Source organism: Heloderma suspectum, chromosome 5 (genome assembly GCF_057233095.1).
Source record: "Heloderma suspectum isolate Gila_16-S chromosome 5, 16-S_ref, whole genome shotgun sequence".
Classification (NCBI taxonomy): Eukaryota; Metazoa; Chordata; class Lepidosauria; order Squamata; family Helodermatidae; genus Heloderma; species Heloderma suspectum.
In genome coordinates, this window is record NC_139462.1 from 230,555,543 (window position 1) to 230,580,956 (window position 25,414).

The window sequence follows — 25,414 nt, forward strand, 5'->3', positions numbered from 1 at the left end:
ACATAAAATTGTAAACCACAAAACTATTATTGTGCCTTTGGGCACCTTGCCCCTTGGAACAGCAACGCTATTTGTTCATGAATGCTTAAGTGCATACATACTTGATTTTACCTTCTTAGCCATGACAGTGGGACTGGCCTTAAAACCTTCCTCTTTATCTGAGCATTTGTCCAAACACAGTACATCCTGTAAGCCACACAGCCTTGATCATCATGCAGAGTGTTTCAATTTCAGGAAACAATGTTGGGAAGAATAAGTTCCTCTTCAGCAGCTGAGTATTTGATGGACTGCTATGAAGGACCAAGAGCTATGGGGCTACTTATTAGAGATTTTCAAGTTCAGGAGATGGAACCCGTAATATAAAAATATGGCCAGAATTTCTCATAGGTGGTGTTCTAAGCAGTTTTAGAACTGATGTTCTCATATTTTCATAACCGCAACAATGAGGAGCATAAGTTTTCATTTCATTCTGTAAATAGTAGAACTAAAGTCTGAAAGTCATGACCAGAGCCCCCTGTACTTAATGCTTTGAGGACCACACGTTTGTTTCTAAATCAGCAATTTTTACAGCCAACATGTTATATAATCACCAACAATAAATTAATACCAGGAACAGAGCATATCTGAACTTCATTCCAGCTGCTTAAGCTTTAAAACCTGGGACCAGTTTAAGTATTTCAGCCCCTAACATGGTTGTTGTCAGAATTCCCCATGCTGGCATTTCATGTGGAGGGTATAATGTTTAGAATGCTCTTACCCCACACACCAGCCCAGTGGATAGGCTAGTGTGTAGGTTAAAATCCTTTTAAGCCATGTTGTCCATTATGCTGACCACCAACAAATGAAAACTTTGGTCACTTCCATGTACAACAGCCATAAGAAATAAGTGAATTTTCATTTAAGCCAAAACCAAGTAGAACATTGCCAAGAGCTTCTTCCTGCAACTCACCTTCTGTGTCTCACAGTTCGGCTCGCAGCTGTGGTTCATAAAACGAGAGCAGTTTCCTTTCTGGGTGGCATCTATTATCTGAAAATAAATTAAAATATTTGTACCTCTTCAAAAGTTGCTGCCTGTTTTACATTCAAACAATTAAAGACATAACCAACTGAAATTCCACCAGCTTACAATGAAGAAAATGCTATATATACTTATGAAATAACTGATTCACTATATTAACATTTGTTTGTATGCCATCAGCCTACAGTTAGAAGGATCACAAGTCCCTCTGTAGAAGTTGTGGGACATTCTTTTGATGGGCCAACTATTGTAACAGCTGTGAAATAAATGAAAAATACATTCATGCATGACTGGTGACCTCATTTTGAAAACAATTTGTGTTATAGGTGTCTTTTACAGTACATATTGATATGAATGAGTGGTCCAAAGGGGAAGATGGGAGAAAGGAAATGCTGTATTTTAACTGTGTGCAATTTCTTTTCTCTAAATAATTTGTTTGTTTTTTAAAAGAATGTCAGTTTATCCTGTTGCCAAGTCTCAACACTAGTAACTTGATTTCTGTATCTCATTCATTCATGTCAGCTAGAATGCTGGTTGCAGTTATTCCCATTTTACAGAGAAAGCTAGCACTCACCTCATCATTTTTCAATGCCATGAAGTAATAATGGATGTTCTTGCTTCGAGCATACTCTTTTACTCGGGTTTTGAACTCTTTATGATCCAGCACTTCACCACAGTATTCCAGTACAAAGGTGTTACTAAGTACAACCAAAGAAAGAAAGAAAAATGTCTAAGACATAGTAGCAACCTGATTTTGACCTGTAATGCCCTAAATGACTCGGGTCTGGAATACCTCGGGAAATAGGTTTCCCCATATGAAGCCACATACATATACTCCAAGCTTTGAGATCTTTGAGAGAGGCCTTGCTCCATCTTTTAGTAATGCTAGAGTGGCTTTTACAAGGAGCAGGGCCTTCTCAGTAGTTATCCCACAATGTGAAATACCCTCCGATGGGAGGTGTGCTCTACCCCATCACTGGCTAGCTTCCAGAAACCAGCTAAATCCTCAGGCTTGGAGGCAGTTGTTTAACTATCACCTCTTAATTGGTTTTGCTTAATTTTGTCTCATAATTTGTTGCAATGGTTTTAGTGCTTGTATGATTTTTTACTGTTAACCACTTTGGAAATTAAATTTGAAAAATGGTACAGAAGTACAAATAAATAAAACCTAAGCTAAATCCCAATTAGAGCAGCAATCATCACTGAACCAAAGCCAGTTTGAACTATGCCAGCTATTCTTTTATACAACTTTGTAAAGGAAGTTAAATAATTTATTGTCATTATTTTGGCTCACCATTACAAAGCATGTTTTTTGCACGCAGGTCCCAGGTTTGGTTTCTGGTCATCTCCAGTGAGATAGCTGGTAATAGGGCTGAGAAAGAAAGTCCCACCTAAGGCTTTGGAGAGCACCTGCTAGTCAGAATAGACCAGTTTTCCTCACTGTGGTGCCCTCCAGATGTTTTGGACTACAGCTCTCATCTGCTCCAGCCACACAGACAGCTGTGGTCCAAAACATCCAGCAGGCACATGGTTGGGGGAAGTCTTGGAATAGACATTACCAGTTTAGATGGTTTCAAGGCCCAGGGCAGTTTCACATGTTCAATGGGGTGTGCAAAAAGTTGCTGTGTGAAAGCAGCATGAGCTCTATCATGGCTCCCACTTGCAGCCTTCTAGATCTTATTAATGCACTCCAAGCTCCACCCACAGATGAGCTTAATTTGAACTGAATACAACAAAGAAATGATACCCCTAGAATTATGGCTCCATCCTACTTCCCCTCTAAGCCCCGCCTTCTCTGGGTTGGAGGCAGGAAGGTGAAGGAGTTCAGTCTTGATCCTGCTAGCCACTGGTCTCCCCTGCCAAGGAAGAGACTGTGTATGTTGGGAAGGGGGTGTCTGCAGAGCAAAAGCCAAACAGGCCAGTGCTTTCATTCACTAGTTCATAGAATAGTGCTGACCCACATGCTGCTTATAGCCATTCCAATGGCAAGGGAGCAGGAATAGCCCCCTTCTGCATAGTCCCCATACTCCCAAAAACAAAATCTTCACTGCTGAGTGGGAGATGTTCTGTACACAAGGGGAAAGTGCTAAGCTGAAGAAGTCCTTTCAGTGAGGGAAGCCTTACGATGGGAGGTCTTTTGCCGCTCTCAACCCCCAGCCTTTCTTCTCTGTCAGGATGACTTCAACATCTGCATGCTGCTTCCTCTGAAACCGCCGGTTGGAGCAATACTCCCCATTTGGGCACCTTGAAGAACTAAGCATGAGGGCGAACAGTAAGATAGTTCATGCATCAAAAATCATTGCTCTGCTTGTAGTAAGCACCCTATAAATCCTGCATACATGTTTCTCTAAGGAAGCACAAACAACCCTACAGTGTTCAAAGACAGTGAGGAACTTGAGCACCATGATGGAATTGTATTGTAGGATTAAATGAATATTCTGACAATTTTCTCCAAATCATTAAAACAATTTCATAAGACCCAAGCAAGATGGCAAACTACAATTTCAATGTTTAATCCCACCGTTCTTTGTAAGCTACCTTTGAGCATAACAGAATAAAAAAAATTAAAGGAGCAATCCAATCCAAAATTTCCACATATAAAATTTAGAACAGGCAATAATCAGCAGCACCAACATAAACCTTGAGAGACTTATTGAACACAACAGGCCTTACATTTCCTTCAAAACCCAAACAGAAAGGTGCACCTTCACACCTCTGTAAGGAGTAAATTCATTTGGTCATCATTAGCAACATCCAGCGGCAACAAAAATACTGTGTGTGCACGCTGTTTTCAATTCCAAGACATCCAGTGCAATGTAGTGATTAGAATGCTAGACTAGGACTCAGGGCTCTAGTTCCCACTTGGCCATAAAACTCACTGGGTGACTTGGGCCAGTCACTGAGTCTCAACCTAACTTACCTCACAGGGTTGTAGTGAGGATAAAATGGAGGAGCATTGTGTACGCCGCCTTGGCTTCCTTGGAGGAAAGGCAGGATATAAATGTAACAAATATATAATTACCAGAAAGACTGTTTCAGTTCATAGATTTTTCCTTACATTACGTGTCAGAATGAGGGTGGGTGACAACAGGAGCAGAGCAATCTGCAAAATAATCCTTACCATTCTATCATGAGGAGACGGTTTAGGCAATCTTCTCCACATGCCACGTCGCCTTGAGCTCTCTCATCTTTGGACAGGGTGGGACATTCACACAGCATCCGTTTAATGTCACGGTGTGATTTATTCTTTTTCCTATGGAGCATTCCACAGAACAAACTTTATAACTGACAGCTTAATACCAGCTAGCAAAACCTGAAGAATGTATTCAAAAAGTACAGAGACCTTGAGAAGTTTTTAATTTTCACACATAGAACCTCAGCATGCCTTCTGGTAGGCGAAATGTTTTGAGAATTCCCACTGGTTTTTTCCACATACTCAAGGCAAAATTGTAAATGTGCTATATTCAGCCAATACATCAATTTCTCTCAGCCTGAAAAACCCTCGCTTTCAGGGGTGGGGAGAATGCAGAAAAATAGGTTTCCAAAATAGAGTGCGCTCAAAAGGATCAATACCTGTTTGGAAGTGGTTTTTCCTCTGGCCCACCTGAGACCATCCTAAGCTGGCCAGCCATACTAGTATGAATCACAATATTCCTCTGCCCCCACATTAACTGTTATAGCAAACACTTTACATGGTATCTAAGGTGTGCTGTCCCCATGCTAGCATTTAAGTCATTTTAAAAAAGTAACTGAACTCAATTACCTTTCGGTCAAATAGACATTTTCTTCAATAAGGTCAAAGTAACAGGGCATTTTCCCTTGCTTGGCGTACTCTTTCCAACGCTGTGGATCCCTGAAATCTTCCATAAAACACAGCGGATGAGCCACTAAGGAGTCTTGAGGCATGACCAGCAACCGCTCACCCTCCGATTTGACCTTCTTCCTTTCCTGGGAGTCCCCATCGCTCTCCGAGTCACTCTCCAAATCTGTCCGCCTTTTCTTCAGTGGCCCCCGCTCCTTCATGTCATTTTTATCCAAAGCCTTATTAACATGCTCTTTTCTTTCACTTGCGGCCACTAGCTCTTTAGCAGAGTTACTGCTTATCTCATGTCCCTGCACTGAACCCTTCTCTCTAGGGTCACGGGCCTGGAACTTAATTGACTGATTGGGGAAGTAGGGATGGCTTTCATCAACCCAACGATCAACTTCTTCATACTCCTCATGATCTTCTGTAAGTGAATCAGGGACCTGCCCTTGTATTTGCTCATAATTCATCTCAGAGGGTCTGTTAGCCAATCTTGGGTCCCAATAGCCATTGTCATGCCAGTAGTTATGAGACCCAACATATGGCCCTGCACCTGGTGGGTAAACATAACCTGGGAAAATGCCATAGCTACTATCAGGCAGTTGGTATGTACTGCTCGGTTTCTCTGGCTGGGAGAAATCCCACAACAAGCTACCCACATCCTCTCCTGAATGAAAGCCATCCTCTCTGGAGAAGTCTCCAGTGTCAGAGATATCCCCAAAACCAGGCTTCCCTTGCCTACTGTCTGGCTTGGAAACACTGGTCTGCAGCCTGGACATACTGTCATCCATTTCAAAATTCCTGGAAAAGTACTGCATACCCTCTTCTTGTGATATGCCAATTGACCGAGTTACAGATGTTCTTTCATTTAATACTGCTCTTTCATCTGGATTTGGCTTGCTAATAGAATCTGATGCTTGCTCTGACTGACTTGTGCTGTCCACACCATCACTCTGAGGCTGGGAGGCATCAGGCTGAAGGTCTTCAGTCTCTGCTCTATTAAGCTCAGTCAATATTGCTAGGCTCCCCTCTGAATCTCTAGAAGGCAAACACCTGCTTTCCTTTTGCAGACCATTATTAGGTTCCAGGTCATCTGGTATTTCTTCATAGAACGGCTTGCTGGACTCTGGCCTGCCATCTTCCCAGTGATCCAAGTAGCGTCTGTTACTTTGGCTGTTCCGTGAGGAACAAGAACTGCTCTCCTCCATGGTTATTGTAGAATTCTTTGGAATGACCACAACTGACTGAAGGCGATTCCTCGGAACACTGCTATCATCTGAATCGGAATCCTCTGTATCACTTTCATCACTACACTGTTCACTCGCACTTTCAGCCACATCAGAATAATCTTCATTGTGAATACTCTCAGGAGTACTGCCACTACTGTCACACCTGGGTGCTTCAGCTACAGTTTCTGTTTCTTCTACAGTCACAACAACATCACAAGATGGGGACAAAGAGTCTGAAAATGCAGATCCCACCAAGGACTCATCCCCTTTGTCATTTATCACTGAGACTTCTGCTGAGTGGTCTTTCAGCTCCGACATGGTTCTTTCACCAAGGGCAGCTGAATCTTCATCATCTGGTTCCTCATTCTCTGGCTCTTCCACTGGCATCTCTAAATAATAAGAATGCTCATTTTTAAAAGGTGATTTTGTTTTTTCTACAATGGAATCAACATGTAGAATATCTAGTTCAAGTGCTACTTCAGGACACTCTAAGAGTTCTTCCCTACTCTTCTGCAAGGTTGTCTCTCCCTGGACTAACACATTTTCAGAAGTTTGCTGTTGCTGTGCAATATATTGATTGTCTAGCCTCACTTCCACAAAATACTCTTCTGTAGAAGAATCTCTGACTGGGCTATGCTCTAATAAGCTGAAACTTTGAACACATTTTCCACTTTCATGAGCAGATTTTGATGAATTTTTCTCCTCTACTTCTGTATACTTGAATGTTTCAATTTGTGGCTCTACATGAATATCTGTAGTAGATTGAACAGCTTTTGTATCTGAAGGCTCAGCTTCAATTTCAACTTCTGAATAATACAAGGAAAGAGCGGCATCATCCAAAACGTAGCAAGGGACTGGATCTTTGGTTTTATTACAGGGATCTGTTAGATCATCCACTTTTTTTGTTACTGTTTTAGAATGATTTACATTCACAATACAGGAAGGTACACATTCATATTCAGAAGAAACTGAAACATCTGTTTTTTCTTTAAGTAAATGGATGGATTCACTTGAAACGACAGCAGAATCACCCAGATCATGTCCTTTAGATAGATATACACTTTGAAACCTGTTAGATGGCAACTTGTTCAAATTAGGACTTTTGATCTGAGGTGGCGGCTCAGACCTACCTAAACTATCATCAGAAGACATTGCGATTTCCTCCACCTTGGAGATACAGAACAGTGCTGTATCACTGGGCCTACCTTCTGGGGACCCATTTATATTTACTTCTATCGGAGAACATGTTCTTAACTGATCATGTTTTACCTTGACTAAAGATCCCACTTCCTTAATACTGTCATGGCTATCAATTCCTGCAAATTCATTTGACTTAGAAACAGGAGAACCGTCTTTTGATTCATCTAGCTTTTTGAAAGTAGGTGAATCATTTAAGTGACTTAATGGAGAAACAGTCCTTTCTGTTTCTGGCTTCTGTGCAAGAGCAGTTTTTGTTTCACAACTTTGTGCACAAGAGGCCTCCGAGTCTATACAATTAGACTGCTCTCTGATTTCCTCAGATTCTGTACAACAGAAAGAACTTTTAGATTTATCTGACTTTGAAGCAGATGTCTTCGAAGAGGTGGACTTGTGTCGGGAAGAATTCACACTGCTATCTGCTTTAGAATGGGATGCTTCCCTCCGATGTCGTTCACTAGCTGGAGAGCACCTTTTTGATACCTCACATTCTGAAGTCCTTTTTGCTTCTCTGTCTGATTTTGTCGGCTTTCCTTTTCTCTCTGACTCATTATAAGAGGATTCTGTTTTGCTATCACGTTCAGACTTGGAATAAGCAGAAGAGGTCCTAGAGTCTCTGTAAGAGGAAGAATGAGAGGATGTACGCCTCGAGTCTGTAGATCTGGAGTATGTCCTCCGATATTCTTCTTCTGAATCAGAACTCTCTCTTGTCCTACTGTCCACGTAAGAACGAGAATATCGTGTCTTCTCTCTATACGGTGAGCTCCTGTGGTACCTCCTGTCAGAGTCATAGTAATGTGACCGTTCAGATCTGGAATAGGAAGAACTGGTTCTAGAACCTCTCTCTGATCTAGAATGAGAACGGGATCTGCTTCGCCTCCTCTCTCTGTCAGATCTGGAACGGGAGGAAGAATACCTTGAGTCTCTTTCAGATCTGGAGTAACTAGAGTATTTTTCATCCCTGTCAGATCTAGACCGAGACGAGGATTTTGTCTGCTCTTCAATTTTGAGAGAAGTAGAGCTCTTTCGTGAATCTTTTTCCTTCTCCAAGCCTGTTGATGTTTTAATTTCATGGGATCTCTGACTTGAAGAGGTTCTCACAGAATCTTCATCTGATTCAGAACCTGGCATTGTGCCATCAGACAGAGAGAACTTCCTCTTGGAGCCCTGTTTCTTAGAACTTAGAGAAACACCTTTTGAACTATCTGAAACTTCCTCTTCCTTCCCAATGTGGGAATGCCCTTTTGTTGGGACTAGTTCTGCTTCCTCAGAAACAACTTGAGCTATATGTTCTTCAGAGCCATCCAACACAGAATTTTGTTTAGTATTCAGTTCTAATGTTTCCTGTGAGGATTTAACTGAGGGCTCCTTTGTCATTTGGACAACAGTTTCTACAGGTAATGGCAACAGAGGTGTGGCTGCCGTTGGTACTGCAACTGGAATTTGTGACAAAGTTGCAGGGGTTAGTACTGGTGCTAGCGCTGGTAGTATTTGTGGAGGAGGGGGAGGGGGAGGGGGTGATGGTGGCAATTCCACAAATTCTGCTGTAGCAGCTGGTGCTACAGCCACTGGTGGCAGCAGCACTGAGGCAGCTGGGGGAGGCTTTGTTGTAACATTCAGCAGATGTTTCTTAAAATGAATCTTGCCTAATTCCACCTTAGGCTTCGGTGGTGAAAATTCTTCCACAACACCAGAAGGATCCCCAAGATCCATTTTAATTTTAGAGGCAAAGTCAGTTTGAAGGGGTGCAGCTGGGGAGCTTGAAGTCTCATTTTGTTTGTCATTCCCAAGGACTGTCAGAAATCTGTTCTGCAAGGTTTTCTTGGTTAGACTGAAGCTGAAGGACACCTTTTGTCTGCCTTGTTCCTCAAGGTTAACTTTTGTTCGGGTGCCTTTGGGCAAAAAACGGCTAGATGCAACTCCCTTGAACACTGGCCCTTTGACAAAACCGGGTTTCTGTGCATTTTCAGTCTTGCCCTGCAATACAAGAAATAAGCAAGTGAAATCATGTTTTTTAAAATAAATTCTACTCAAAATATAGCAACAAAAGTGAAAAGAAGCAAGGATGAAAAGACCAAAAGTGCAAGAGAAAGTCTTCCAGAATAAACAGAGATCCTGAGTGAGCCTAGCCTGGAAGCCTTTATATAAGCCTAAGGGAGCATCACCTGACGATCTCTGGCCATTTGTCATTAAGAGGCTTCCTTGTGGCCTGATAAGACACAGCGAACAGGTCCCTTCTTTGGCCACAAGTGGGTGACAGTGCACAGCTGAGCCCCTGCCAGACACCTGAGTCCCTCGATGGGGGCCTGCGGAGGACTCAAGCCCTGTCTCAGAGAATAGGAAGATGCACTAACACAAATTCTGGACCAAGTACTTCAGGGCAGGTTGCTGTGTGAACCTCACACCCATTCTCAACACTGCTGGTGGCTCCCCTAAAACACCCGACACTTGGGATTTGCCAAATCTTCCTTCTTTCCCTCAAGCAACATGAAATGAAACAAAAACTATAAATAGTTCAGCTAGAATTACTTCCTAAAACCAGGAAGTGAAATAGATTAGGTTACACTCACCTCATTTTCTTCTTCTCTGTTGTAATCCAGCAAGAAAGCATGCAAAAAAGAAACAGAGAAAGCATGAAAACTAAGAGGAACCACAGGAGGTTTGCTTTTCTGGTAAAAACCCTGCCTATGCTGAACAATAACTTAGCTACAGGTAAATCTCATTGCGGTAAACTGGATTGCTTACAAAATAAGGTTAAATCTAGATTGCTGTTAGATCTTAAAAGTACTATTCCTCAGGCTCTATTATGTTTAGGCAACATAGGGATTCTCTGGTGTCACGTTCCAGTGTCTAATATCCTGTCGAAAGAAAACGGGAGAAGCCTTAAACTGTCCATTTGCAAGGAGAATGTAGGCATGTCAGGGTCCCAGCAGCACAGTACCTCTCTCTTCCTCAAGATATGCAACTTCTGTGTCTTAATCCTTCCTGTGTTACAATTCAACAGGATTTTAGAAATAGGAATTGAGGAACAGGACAGCATATGCTAGCCACCTCCAAGGAGGAAGAGGTATCTGATTCTGGAGATAAGCCATTTTCCAGAATTTTCACATTTCAACATACATTTTATAGGGTAAACCTTGTTAAAGCAAATTACGCTATGGTTTTCAGTATTTTTCCTCCCTAGCCCCCCACCCCACAACTCCAATGCATTCTGAATGAATCAGCTTCTAATTTTACTAACAAACTAGGATGAAGCAATTCTATTTTCAAGCATGAAGTCATGAAAAAGTAGGTGTATGGGTATACAGAATAGTCTATTCATATAGTAAAGATGAAACTTTCCTTTAGGTTTTGGAAATCAGATTTACCTAGTACCAAGACGAGGTCAAACACATTTTAGTGACCTTCTCTTGCCCTATCACAATCAACTACAATGATCACAAGCAAAAGCTCACAGCTCTGTGGTAGAGCACATGTAGATGGCAGCTCTGCAAAAACACCAAGTTCCAGTTGTTTTATGTAATTAAACCCTCTCATGTCATAAAATGCATGGAGTCTTTTCCGCAGTTTTTAAGAACAAGGAGTCCACCTGTAAACATTGTGGGGCTTTTTTTTACAAAATAATATTTAATTTTTAAGTATTTTTCAAATGAATTTCATTTTTAACAGTGATGTGGGTTTTCCAGAAAATTCTTAATTGGAAAATTTTCTGAAAAAAATTCCAGTGCAAGTAGGTTAATTTCCATAGGACCATTTGCATGGGAACATTTCCAATTGCCATCAGAAATGTTGCCAATGCAAATTAGGTTAATTTTCACAGGGTCATTTGCATTGGAAAATTTCTAGTTTGCATCCAGAGATCTAATTTATCATGTTTACTTTTAATTTGTATTTAGTAAACCACAAAGCTTTAAAAAGTACCCCATGTTATTTTTTTGTCCTAATACACTGCAGGTATTTGATATTTGACCTGAAATATTTGAAGAGGAAAAATAAAGCACACCTATTATGATTTATATGTTACATTACATAGAACATTTTACAGGAATACTTGCACTTCCCTTACTTTCAGTTTTGCTGTCACTACATATTCGTTCCATTTCACTCTGAGACTTGAATGTATTTCAAGGACATATATGAATTCTCTCACATACATGCAAGGGATAATCACTTGAAAAACATTATTAACAACTTCAAAACTGCCAGGCTGCCTAATATTGTATTTGCAATTGACATGCATTCATTTTTACTAATGAACTTGAGGGATGGAAAATTTTCTGTGGAAAAATAAAGCTCTGGAATATTTTCCGCCCCACATCACTTATTACTATTAATGTCTAATTTTCATGTTTCCATTTCAGCCATGCTAACTTAGATTAATAGCCCTCTAAAAAGAAAAGAAATAACACTGAAGACAGCAAAACACTTCAAACTGGTAAGTGAACTCGTTCTGAGGAAAGACAATGGGCCTGTTCACATGTAACATCGTAGGTTGTCTCATGACATGTGAACCCAGACACTATGACCTGGCTTGCATGATCAAAACAGCCCAGCATGGGTTGCTTAAGACATGGTGGGCTGCACTGCATGCCACCATGTTCTGGGAGGGATTTCCATATTCAATGCCGAGTCACAGCTTGTCATGTTGTGCGAGTCTGCAGACCATGGGCTATGTAAGGGTTAAACAGTCCTTGCATAACCCAACAACAGACCATGGGTTGTGTGAGGGTTGTTTAACTCTCACATAATCCACCGTCTCCAGGCTCACATGACAAAACAAGCTGTGGCTGGAACTAAATATTCAAAATGGCCACCTGCCTGGGCTGCTGCCCATCATGGTTTAAATAACCCATGGTTGGCTGTTCAATCATGGACGGTTTAACCCACAAACACTTACAAATTCTGATATAAAAAGAATGTTGGAGAGCATGCAATTGAACAACAAAATGGCAAACTTATCTCCAACTAAGTTCTGGTGACATGATTAGGGATGTACGAAAGTTCCGCCACGGATCTCAGGGAGGCCGAATGCCAGCGCATTCGGCCCCCCGAAATCGGTGGTGGAACGGCCTGCCACCCCCCACCCGCCCCCCGGGAGGAGACTTACCTTGGGCGGATCTTCCTGGCGGCGGCAGCAGCGGTCAGTCTTCTGACCGGCTGCCACCGACGCCATTTCCAGTTAAAAAAAAAAAAAACGTCATAGGCTATGTAAAGATTTACGTAGCCTATCACGGCTAGGTTTTTAAAAAAAACGTGATAGGCTACGTAAATGTTTACGTAGCCTATCACGGCTGAATATTAAAAAAACACACAAAAACGCACGTACGCAAATGTCAGCGGCCATGGCTGCCGCCATTTGCGTTCCTTATTTTGGCACATCTTAGTCTACGTAAACATTTACATAGACTAAGACGGCGAAAATAAGGGGAACGCAAATAGCGCTATTTGTGTTCCCCTTATTTTTGCCGTCTTAGTCTACGTAAATGTTTACTTAGACTAAGACGTGCCAAAATAAGGAATGCAAATGGCGGCGGCCATGGCCGCCGACATTTGCGTATGTGCGTTTTTTGGTGTTTTTTTAAATTCAGCCGTGATAGGCTACGTAAACATTTACGTAGCCTATCACGGCTGACTGCAGGGACGCAAACAGCGGCGGCTATGGCTGCCGCCATTTGCGTCCCTGCTAGCCAGTGGCCGGATGTCCGGCCGGCAGCTCCGCAGAATCGCTGTGGAGCACAGCCGGCCAGCCAGAATTCCGGGGGGGGGGGGGGGAGGAACGGAGCGCCTCCCCCCCCCACCATCAGCATAATCCGTGAAAGGTGATTTTCGTACATCCCTAGACACGATAGCCCTGGAAGCAAAATATCATGCAAAATGTTTGATTGGGCTCTACAAGGACCCCAGCACATGTCACTCAGCAACAACGACCAGTACTGGGCAGCTATGCAAGGGGTAGCTTTTCCTGAGTTAATAAATGATATGGAATATATTATGAAAAGAACTAACACTACAACCAGTTTTAGGAGGTTCTATTTTTGCTGTATAAAACCAGTCAGAATAAATGCAAGCTTCTGCCGACAGGGACAACATGACGGCACTACACAGAGAGGTTCGACTTCATGACTGCCACCGATGGACAAAACAAAGCCCTCCCACTGCTCAGTGCTGCAAGTCTTTCAACCTGATCCCACACATCAAAATGCACATCTCTACCTAAAGTCATGTGAAAAATATAATAAAATAATAATAAAATATAATAAACATAATAAAAATCATCTGGTCCTTAGCAGGTCTTAAAATTAGGTAAATACAACCTCAGATGAACAGTGTATTACACCGTGTCATTACTTATTTTACAGAAATAAAGCCAAAATGGAGAAGCCATGTGTGAAAAACTAAGTACACCTTATGATTCAATAGTTTGTAGAACCACCTTTAGCAGCAATAACTTGAAGTAATCATTTTCTGTATGACTATCAGTCTCTCACATCGTTGTGGAGGAATTTTGGCCCACTCTTGTTTACAGCATTGCTTCAGTTCATTGAGGTTTGCAGGCATTTGTTTATGCACAGCTCTCTTAAGGTCCCACCACAGCATTTCAATCAGGTTGAGGTCTGGACTTTGACTGGGCCATTGCAACACCTTGATTCTTTTCTTTTTCAGCCATTCTGTTGTAGATTTACTGATGTGCTTGGGATCATTGTCCTGTTGCATGACCCAACTTTAGCTGTCGGACAGATGGCCTCACATTTGACTCTAGAATACTTTGGTATACAGGGGAGGTCATGGTAGACTCAATGACTGCAAGGTGCCCAGGTCCTGTGGTTGCACAACAAGCCCAAACCATCACCCCTCCACCACCGTGCTTGACAGTTGGTATGTTTGTGCTGATATGCTGTGTTTGGTTTTCGCCAAACGTGGCGCTGTGCATTATGGCCAAACATCTCCACTTTGGTCTCGTCTGTCCAAAGGACATTGTTCCAGAAGTCTTTTGATTTGTTCAGATGAAACTTTGCAAACCTAAGCCGTGCTGCCATGTTTTTTTTAGAGAGAAGAGGCTTTCTCTTGGCAACCCTTCCGAACAAACCATACTTGTTCAGTCTTTTTCTAAATGTACTGTCATGAACTTTAACATTTAACATGCTAATGTTTTGCAGTTTCTCTGAGCATTGCATGGCTGCCCTTGGGGTGAATTTGCTGGGACGTCCACTCCTGGGAAGATTGGCAACTGTCTTGAATGTTTTCCACTTGTGAATAATCTTCCTCACTGTAGAATGATGGACTTTAAATTGTTTGGAAACGGCCTTATAACCCTTCCCAGATTGATGGGCAGCAACAATTGCTCCTCTAAGATCATTGCTGATGTCTTTACTCTTTGACACTGTGTTAACACACACCTGAATGCTTGAGACTAGCAAACTCCTGAGACTTCGGCTTTTATAGAGGTGGTCACACTTGCTGATGATCAATTAAGCAAGGGCATTTTATTAGCAGCATCTGGCTGCTACGTAGCCTCTTCATACCTATGGAAGCAATAAGGGCGTACTTAGTTTTTCACACATGGCTTCTCCATTTTGGCTTTATTTTTGTAAAATAAATAATGACACGGTGTAGTATGTCAGGTGTTGTTTTTCATCTGAGGTTGTATTTACCTAATTTTAAGACCTGTTAAAGACCAGATGATTTTTATTATGTCCTGATACATAAAACCATAGAACTCAAAGAGGGTGTACGTTCTTTTTCACATGACTGTATATTATGCCACAACTGCATGCAACAGGATCAGGACAAGAAAGTATCTATATGCTGTTTTTGCAAAGGAGATGTGTTCCCTTTCCCCACTAGGCACACTATACAAGCTCTCTTGCTGACAGTTTTGCACCAGTTCACAAAAGCCTACAAAAAATCACCAACAGGGAGTGAGAAGACACACACAGGGCAAAAATGTAGACCCCCTGTCCCTACAATTTCAGCTCAGGACTAAAAAGATAAAACATACTCTGTATTCAACTAGGGGACCTGACTAAAATGTAGAAGCATGGACCATACAAAAGACCCACAGAACATACCTATCTCCACACTGCATGAAACAATTCTCACTCTTTTCACAGATGGTGGTGAAACATTTTGGAGGAGAGTACCTAATGATCTATGACAAAAGTGTGGGTGATATGAGCTTGTGGACGAGGTTATGATGAAGATGCACTTGCTTGGATTGGAGTTGCAAAAATGAGAGGAAGTAACACAGCACAACAGCACTTTTAATGGGCAGTTTGAGAACAGTTGTCAAATTAAATCTGTACCTGCCAAGCACCACTTGCTGTTGTGAATGGATTCTTTATGGATCATGCATTGAAAATGACAGCATTAACAGTCCTCAGCCAGCAATCATAATATCACACTTCCCTGTTTTGTTTTTCATAAACAAACTGCAAGCTACCTGGAAGCACAATGAGACAGCAAACCTCCTTTGACAAAACGAAGAAAAAGGAAGATTGTGGAAATGTTACACAACCCTTCTCTGTCCCAGTGTGCAAGCCTTTAGTTTGAAAAAGAAGTCCTGTTTGTCCAGAGACATTATGTAAGCCTTAAGGGAAGGCTGATAGTGGCAACATGTAGCAACACAGGTCACTATCCAAGCGGTCTGAAGGTTTGTTCCATGGCACCAACATATCTGTATTCCGGCAACATCCAACTTTTCTGGAATAAAGAGATCACTGATACTACCTTAAGACTATTACTTTTGCACTTTCCAACCTTAGAACCTTCTAGGATATTCACAGAAATGTCTCCTCACTGAATTCTTTTGGTCTGGGATCAGTGATATGGGGTGAAAAATCTCCCAAAACGTAGTTATTTTTCCAAGGAAAAATTTCCATTTCATAAGTTCATTAGTAAAAATGAATATATGCCATTGCAAATACAATATTAGGCAAGCCTGGAAGTTTCAAAATTGTACTGAATGTTTTTCACAGAATCATAGAATAGTAGGGTTGGAAGGGGCCTATGAGACCATTGAGTCCAACCCCCTGCTCAATGCAGGAATCCAAGTCAGAGCATCCCTGACAAATGGCTGTCCAGCCTCGTCTTGAATGCCTCCAGTGTGGGAGAGCCCAGCACCTCCCTAGGTAATTGGTTCCATTGTGGTATTGCTCTAACAGTCAGGACGTTTCTCCTGATCTTCAGCCGGAATCTGGCTTCCTGTCACTTGAGCCCATTATTTCGTGTCCTGCACTCTGGGATGATCAAGAAGAGATCCTGGCCTTCTTCTCTGTGACAGCCTTTCAGTACTTGAAGAGCGCTATCATATCCCCCCTCAGTCTTCTCTTCTCAAGGCTAAACATGCCCAGTTCTTTCAGTCTCTCCTCACAGGGCTTTGTTTTCAGTCCCCTGATCATCCCTAAAATACATATATGTCATTGAAATACATACATGTCTCAGAGTGAAATGGAACTAATAGTGACAGCGAAACTGAAGGTGCCCCAACAACCCTAGTGGAAGATAGTTGAACTCCGCTAAAATAAATGAGTAGTTGGCAGCATATCAAGCACATTTCTTTGGTTTGCTAAATTAATTAGTGTCAACAGTTCTCAGTACCTTTAGCTTTTTTCTTAAATTTTAAAAAATGTAAGGGAAGTACAAGTATTGTAAATAAGCATTCTACATAACATTTAAATCACATTAAGTGTCCTTTAATTTTTTCCCTCAAATATTTCAGGCCAAATACTTTTGGTGCACTGGGACAATAAATTAACATGAGGTACTTTTGTTGTTTATTTAATACCAGTAAAATAAACATGATATTTATTTATCAGAAGCTAGTGGGGGAGGTCCTCTGGAGTTTTGGGGTTGGGTCTCACAATGCCGATGATACCCAGCTCTATCTCTCTTTGTCAACTGATGCCAAGGAGGCTGTAGAAGTCCTGAACTGCTGCCTGGATGCAGTGATGGACTGAATGTGGATTAATAAACTGAGGCGCAATCCAGACAAGATAGCCGTACTCTTGGTCAGTAGTAGGAAAGCTAAAACAGGACTGGAGATACAGCCTATTCTGGATGGTATGACACGCCCTCTGAAGGATCAGGTTCACAGCCGGGCGGCGGGGGGGGGGGGGTGCTTCTGGACCTAGCATTGCTCCTGGTGGGTCACACAGATGCTGTGGCCAGGACTGCATTTGCCCAGCTTTGACTGGTGCGCCAGTTGCACCCCTTCCTGGAGAAGGCAGATCTGGCTAGAGTGAACCATTACTTCATTACCTCCCGTTTAGATTATTGTACCACGTTCTACCTGGGGCTGCCCTTGAAAGTGTTCAGAAACTGCAGCTAGTGCAAAATGCAGCATCCAGATTGTTTTCTGGGGCATGCTTTGTTGACCATATTATACTGGTCTTGTATAACTGCACTGGCTGCCAATCGGTTTTGGGCACAACAGAAGGTGCTGGTGCTTACCCATAAAGTCCTAAAAGGCTTGGGGCCAGAATATATGAAAGACCACCTCCCCCCATATGAATCTGCCTATAGTTTCATATCCTCTCTGGATGCCCTTCTGTGTGTCCCACCATCAAGGCAGGGTAGGTTCACAGGAATGTGGGATAAGGCCTTCTCTGTGGCAGCACCCCACCTGTGGAACTCTCTCTTAAATGAAGTTAAGCTAGCCCCTTCTTTGTTCAATTTTAGGTGGGCTGTTAAAACTGGGGGGGGGGGGGGTTGGTTATATATGGCTTGTTAGTATTTTAATGTATTGGGTCCACACTCTGTTTTTAAAATTTTCTCCTTTTAATTCTGCTACTGGTGATGTTTTAAACTTTTAAAGTTGTTTTTAAAGTTTTAAAATTGTTTTAAGTTTTAATTGTAAGTTACCTTAGGGGCCCTATTTGGGTCAAAAAGCAACTCATACATCTATAAATAAAAAAAATATAAATAAGTATACACGCAATCAAAGACTAGTCTACATATCGTGGACTTTGGCAAGTCTTATAGCAGAGAGCAGATAGTTGTCTAAGAAGAAGCCATCATGGAATTTTAATAAAGGCAGGTGAGGAATATTTCACAACTACAGAAAATATACTTTTTCATGCCAATAATCATTAACTTATATTAAAGGGTTGGGGGAGAGAAGATCCCTATCTTCCTGCCAATCGTGAACCACCCAAGCTTCCCTACACCAATTTCATTCGGAAGTAATGATGAAGGCAGCCCACATTAGACAAAATTAGATTCTGCACCAGGGGAGGCAGTATCTCTTTCCGTAATATTAAGGCAGCCCAAGAGGTGTTCAGCATCATAAATGAGAGATTACTAAGTTTCAAGCAATAAACTCTTACCATAATTAAATTCAGCTTTTAAATTATCATTGCTGTCACTCAGCTGCTGATAGATGTAGCTATTAGTTGGTGGTGGGGAGTTAAAAAAACCAAAATGACTTTAAAGTTTTATCATGTTTGGATAATTACTTGCTAATGTGCCCAGAGATAAAATCATTGCAAGTTTTCGAGATTAAGTGAAATAAATGGCATGCTAATTTACTTTGAGCAATTATGCAGCTGCTAATATAGCACCATTGGTCCAAAAGCATACCGTTGTTTTTTGAGATTAAAACTCTCCTTGCTTATCCTAAGAAAAACGGGAAGATTTGATAGAATTGCAAGGGAAGAATTGTACCTGCTAAATAGTAGGTAACTCACTATTTACACAAGTTGCAACTATACAAATAAATAGCTGTGGCTGAATTCAATTTCTGAAAGCTCTCCGGGCTGCGTTCCAGTGGTGGTGGGCATGGCCAAAGCTAAAATGGGCAGTGCCAAAAATACCACCACATTTTGGTTTAAAGCTCTTACTATCAGTAACTAAGCCTTAGGAGAGGCATTTCAACCGCTAAGAAGTGGACAGACACAGACAAAAGCCAGGAAACCACCAAATGATAGGCGGCTGGGGGGAAAGGGGCAGAGCCATCTGGGGAACCCTGGAGAGCCTGATTGGGACCCCAAGTAAGCCAGATTTGGAGCAGGGGCCTGAGGTTGGACACCCCTGATTATGCGGTCATCTGCTCATGATATCTGAATCCCCGCATCCTCCGCCCCTACAAGGAAAAGGAAGTGCAGATATGAAAGATTATTTCATTACAGGTTGGTTGGTAAAAATTGGAGATTAGGCACAGGGTCACATCAAGCTTTGAGAAAAGGTTTGGTGTTGGTGATTGTGGAGGAGGATGTGAAAGAGAGAGAAAATTAAAAGGCACAAAAGCGTCCTTTTAGTTAAGTGAGTGGCAAAAAAAAGGTTCTGCCATCATAAGGCTCAAAATTCTATTGCTTATAAAAATGACACCTGCTGAGCTAATAACAAGATGTTCACAGATTGTCAGCGCAAACTGCAAGCAGTTCGCTTCCAATTTGTACTAAATAATTAACCCACGATTTGCCGCCAAGACTTGCAAACAGCCCCATTGGCAGCAACTGCTGGCAAAGTTATGTCAGGCATCCTCAGTTTCACTCTGAAGCTAGAATGCTGTCAATACTCCAGAGGAATTCTACTATATTCTGTTGGCAAGATCTATGCCTTTAGTTATGGAATATGACCTCACAAGGCAAGACTGCACGTTACTACACGAATTGGGATCCTAACATGGGAAGGAGGGAGAATTCACCTCCTCTGCCCTATATGGTCCAGTCTGGATCAGGCCTCCCCAAGCCTCCAATTTACATTGCTAAAAGGGCATCCAGGTGTAATACAAATTACAGGCATAGGGGAAAAGCGTCAAAGCTCGGAAATGGGAAGTTAAAGCTGATGCCTCAACTACTGTGCCCCATAATGTGATGATGTTAAGCAATGTCAGAAATTGTGCTTGCTTACAACTTACCCTCCATGCACCCAATTCTTTGGTCAACAAAGGTGCCCCACATTGTCTCGGTTATGTACTGCCTTATGGAGCATTCTAACCTTCCCATTTAACCGACCCATCCAGTTACTCATGTAAGCTTCAAAGTGGCAAGGGTAAACTCATGAGGATTCCTTTAGCAATACAGTAAGGCTTAGGTGCTTCAAAAGACAATACAGGGCCAGGGCAACATGGGGCATCTTTGCAGGCCCCAGATACTCCATCCTCCCCATCTGGATTTGGGCCTGAAAGAACAAGGAAAAGTGTGGGTGCATAGAGGGTAAGTTGTAAGCAAACACAATCTGTGACACTGCACAACATCATCACTGATCAACAGGCATGTCAGTTAAGGCATCAGCCTTAGCTTCCCATTTCCTGGTTTTGTGGAGCTTGTGTCTACATGAGGCAGCTTTAACTCTAGTCTTAAACTGGCAGATTTTTTAAATCACTGAATATAAAGATTGGCTGAGAGAGGTATGTTAAACTGTTCTTAGCATACCCAGGTTTACCCTGAGAATATGCATGCATGCAAAGCCTACCCCCTGATCCTCTTTGGAAATGTGGGACTGGCCTATGGGAAAATGTAAAGTCAAGGAGCACAAGCAGAAGGGGGAGAACACATTTAAATAAAAGGTTCTCAAGGGCATGGGAGACATGTTAAATCTGTGCTTTATGCAGCCATGCGAAAAAGCAAACTAATGTCTGTTGAAACTAGAAGAACCCTTTTCTAAAATGATTTACACAAACTGGGGGACCAGTTTTAGGTGGGGGCTGAACTGCCTCCCACCAGGCATTCCATTGGCTGGATGACATTAGTGGGTGTGGCTATACCCACTGATATCATCACCCAGCCGTTTTGCCTTTTTCGATACTGAGAGAGGAATGGAGTTCTGTGCATTTCTCAGCACAGAGAAAGTCCCCAGCTTGGCATGGCGAGTGCTGTGTGCTGTGCAAACAGACTCAACCACTGCTGCCTCCCAGGGCCTGCCAAGTCCATGCCTGAGCTCAGAGATAACAGAGGGGAATTCTCCAGGGGGGTTCCTCCAGGCCCCCTGAAGGAACCCAAGGAGGATCCATGACCCGGATGGAGAGGGTTTGGAAGCCAGATTAGTCCCACAGGCAGAAGGTTCCCCTCCCATGCTTTACACACACTTGAGCAAGGGTTCATTTCACGCAGCCCTCTGCTCAATTTCAGCCCAATTTCAAAAGTCCTCTGCGTGAGATCAGTTCAGACTTCTGGCAAGAGCGATCTGTCCCTTCCCTGGCAGCCTGCTGCACTGATAAGGAGGAGATAAAAGGGGGTAGCAGAGAGAAAAAAATGTCAGAAAGAGAAAGGGGGTGACCCACTACTTTTAGTTCTGACCCTTCCCACAATCTATCTATCTGAGATTATTTCTAGGTTGCCTTTAAGGGTGGAACCCTCTCACTGCTGACTTCAGCCCTGCTCACCATTGACATGTGTTCCCTGGCAAGGAAGCGTGTCCCTTGACAGAAGAAGGGCTGCTCATCCCTGATCCAAGTCTATCAATCTTCCTTTCAATAAAGAACAGTTTGGGGAAGGAATACTACTACTCTATATTGCCTTCAAAAGATTATGTCCTTGGCTCTACCGCTCCTTGCTTAAAACAAAAGAACCACCCAAACAGCCAGCAAGTATTTGATGCCACTTGTGGCTTTAGCTGAATAAAAGGTTTGTTTATACTGCATTGTAAGTTGAGCATGATTTAGCTTTCTCATTCTTCGTATCCTCTAGATTTCAAGCAGTTGCAACAATATTTTGGCTGAAAGCAAACATTGACTCAGGGTCCAAACAGTCCTCACTAGGAGACAATTCCTTTGCCAACAAGAGCTTCACCACCTGGATTTCAAAGACATTTGTATAATATAAATAAATAAACCAACCATTTTTAGAAAAGGGCAAGAAAGCCTCTCTGGCGTGGCAGTTGGAGGATCATTTGTGAGATGGAGTGGGGCGGGGGAACTCTCTGTGCATACAACTGCTGTATTTATGAACCACAAACCTGAATATAAAGCTGTCTTATACAAAGCCAGATCCCTCAATCCCTCTCTGCTGGTACTGTTTACTCTGACGGGGAACAGCTCTCCAAGGTTTCAGGCAGAGATGCCTTCCCCAGCCCTGATGAGATCCTTTAACTGTAGATTGAACTTGGGACCTTCTGCACGGAAGGCATTAAGCAAGGATTCCTCCCTATTCCTCCTGGCCAGAGACAGATCCACAGCTACTATCCCCTTTTCAATGTGAGAGGTCTGCTAGACGGGCTATGCAGTAGCAGTGACCTGTGTACAGAGCATTTACAGCGCTTAAGTGATATTTTTGCATTCCCTTTCATCACATATCATCTGACCTTGGGATTCATACAATGCAGCACAGGGAAATATGAAGTGGGCAGCTGCTCTGCCACTCTCAGATGGATCAACCTGGACTGGAAGAAGCAGCTCCACACATGCACATCACTCCCTGTGAGAGAGGAGACAAGGATGGAAAGCAAACCTGAAGGCAGTGAAGGGCTAGAAGCAAACTGTTCAGTGACACAACCTAAAGCTATGCCTTGGGATGAGAACTGCTGGGCCATGATACTGTCACACCCTCAGCTCCATGCCTGAAGACACTGACTTGTGAGACGTTCCCAGATAAGACAACCCTGGGGTTATGGCGCCCACTGACCATGGGAATCTCCCACAGTCCCTACTGACCAGAATTAAGGCAATCCTTTAGTTACTAGGAGACGGGAGTACTCAACAGAACTTTTTCTTGCCTTGGGAGACTTGCTATGATGAGGTCTGATGGACCATCTTAAACATACCATCTATTCCCCCTCACGCCTTTTGTAGAACACCTGCAGTGTGCCATCCCTGACATTTCATAATCATCCTCAAAATCCACCATTTCCCCCTCTTTCATTGGCAATATCTGTCCCTGGAGCACACACAACCAGCTCTAAAGGAATTATGACTCATTCACCCTCTTAAAATGTGATCCTATGGATGCGAGAAAAGGTTTCCACTGCTGCCTTTTCAACAGCAACAGAGAGCCCTCGCAGGGGAATGGCAAGCTATGCAAACCAATATTACTTGCATAGCATCATCCATGTACATGCCACTTGTGTGTTCACATAAGCAACCAAACTAATAAAAAGACAAATTCCTATGCCGATGTTACATTGTAAGTTTTGACAAAGGGGAAGAACACCTGCTTATTTTGCATAAATCTGACCACTGGCATGCTGTGTTCTGAATTCGTGTTTCTCTAGACTTTGGGAGAGGGAGATAGCTGGGAAGTAATGCAAGCAAGAGGAAGGGGGAGCACATGGCCCTTTTTATCTCCTCACAGCCTTAAGATCAGCCAATGAGGCCCTACTACAGGTTTTATCCCATCAAAGGTGAACTTGTCATGTACCAGGAGTAGGTACATGATATGCTGCATGAGATTCATGTGTTTTCTTTGGCTTCCTTATGCAACCAGGCTTTTAGGAATTAGATTTTTACAGGAGGATACTTTCCTAGTTCCTTTATTTAATTTTAGTCTTTAAGATTTTTAAAAACTGGTTTTCATTTCATTTTGTAAGCTGCTCTGTGAACCTTTGTCAAAAGGCAAAATAGGAATATTGTTAGTAAATAATAAATACAATTAAATGCCGTGAGGGGGAAGATCGACTATACAGAACACAGACATTCTACTCCCTACATTTTGAAGCCTTTTGTTTTCAGAAGGATGTTTCTAGGATAAAGTTTTCAAATGTCTCAACTACCACGAAGAATATAACTTTAGTGTTATGGGGTTCCACAGGGCTCTATTTTATCCCCCATGCTGTTTAACATCTACATGAAACTGCTGGGGGAGGTTATCCGGAGGTGTGGGCTGAGGTGCCATCAATATGCGGATGACACCCAGCTCTACCTCTCTTTCTCATCAAAACCAGGTGAGGCAGTGGCTGTTCTGAATCAGTGCCTGGGCACGGTAATGGACTGGATGAGGGCCAATAAACTGAAACTCAATCCAGACAAGATGGAGGTACTGTTAGTGGGTGGTTCGTCTGCCCGGCTAGGTGATATTCAACCTGTTCTGGAGGGGGTTGCACTCCCCCTAAAGGATCACGTTCGTAGTTTGGGGGTGCTCTTGGATCCAGAACTGTCACTTGAGGCACAGGTGAACTCAGAGGCACGGAGCACTTTTTATCAGCTTAGGCTGGTATACCAACTACGCCCTTATCTGGACAGAGATAGCCTAGCTACAGTTATCCATGCTCTGATAACTTCTCGTCTGGATTACTGCAATGCGTTATACATGGGGCTGCCTTTGAAAACGGTCCAGAAACTTCAGCTGGTCCACAATAGGGCAGCAAGATTGTTAACAGGGACTGGCCTGCGAGCTCATATTACGCCAATACTTTTCCAGCTGCACTGGCTGCCAGTCCATTTCCGGGCCCGATTCAAAGTGCTGGTGTTAACATTCAAAGCCCTTAACGGCTTGGGGCCAGGTTACCTGAAGGATCGCCTCCTCCCATATGCGCCTGCCCGGACCTTAAGATCATCATCAGCAGCCCTTCTCCGTGAGCCCCTGCCAAAGGAAGTGAGGCGGGGGGCTACTAGGAGGAGGGCTTTTTCTTCTGTGGCACCCCGGCTCTGGAATGAGCTCCCTAGTGAGGTTCGCCTGGCGCCTACATTGTATTCCTTTCGGCGCCAGGTGAAGACCTTTTTATTTTCTCAGGCATTTTAGCATTTTAGCTTTCTAAATTTTTATCTTTGCTGTTTTAAATCTGTATTTTAAACTCTTGCACTGCTGCTAGGTTTTATTGTGGCTATATTGTTATATTGTGGTTTTAATGTCCTGTATATTTTAAATTGTTTTCTTGTGTGTTGTTTGGATTTAATTTTTGTGAACCGCCCAGAGAGCTTCGGCTACTGGGCGGTATAGAAATGAAATAAATAAATAAATAAATAAATAAATAGTGAAAAAAATATGGCCAGCCAAATTTATTTTGTATTTGGTATGCCCAGAATCACAAAAAGAGGACTGCTTCCCAGAGTACTTTTTTCTTTACTTGCATTCTGAAAACATTTGTGGACAGAAAACCATCATAGGCAACATCTTTGAAATGTGGGAATGTTCAGGTTACAGTACTATAACTTAAAGGTGACCATGTGAACTTGTACATAGGTTGTAACACTGGGAGTTCTTGTACTTAAACGGTTCACTTCAGTTAATGCAAGTCTTAGGGAAGGTCTCCTCAAGTGAGAAAGGCCAGAGAGCCATGTCTCTTGTCAAGCAT

The 25,414-nt window shown here is 42.6% G+C and overlaps 1 protein-coding gene across 3 annotated transcripts in view; it reads right to left on the bottom strand.

Moving 5' to 3' along the window:
* SETD2 (SET domain containing 2, histone lysine methyltransferase) overlaps window positions 1-25,414 on the bottom strand; it is a 90,640-nt gene that overhangs the window by 54,976 nt on the left and 10,250 nt on the right. For all 3 annotated transcript variants that reach the window (XM_084859511.1, XM_084859510.1, XM_084859512.1), the window contains exons 3-8: window positions 9,820-9,835; window positions 4,782-9,226; window positions 4,140-4,271; window positions 3,143-3,271; window positions 1,593-1,716; window positions 950-1,027 (exon numbers count right to left, since the gene is read on the bottom strand). In XM_084859511.1, coding sequence (XP_084715637.1) covers window positions 950-1,027; window positions 1,593-1,716; window positions 3,143-3,271; window positions 4,140-4,271; window positions 4,782-9,226; window positions 9,820-9,835 — 4,924 coding nt within the window. The remainder of the gene's footprint in view (window positions 1-949; window positions 1,028-1,592; window positions 1,717-3,142; window positions 3,272-4,139; window positions 4,272-4,781; window positions 9,227-9,819; window positions 9,836-25,414) is intronic.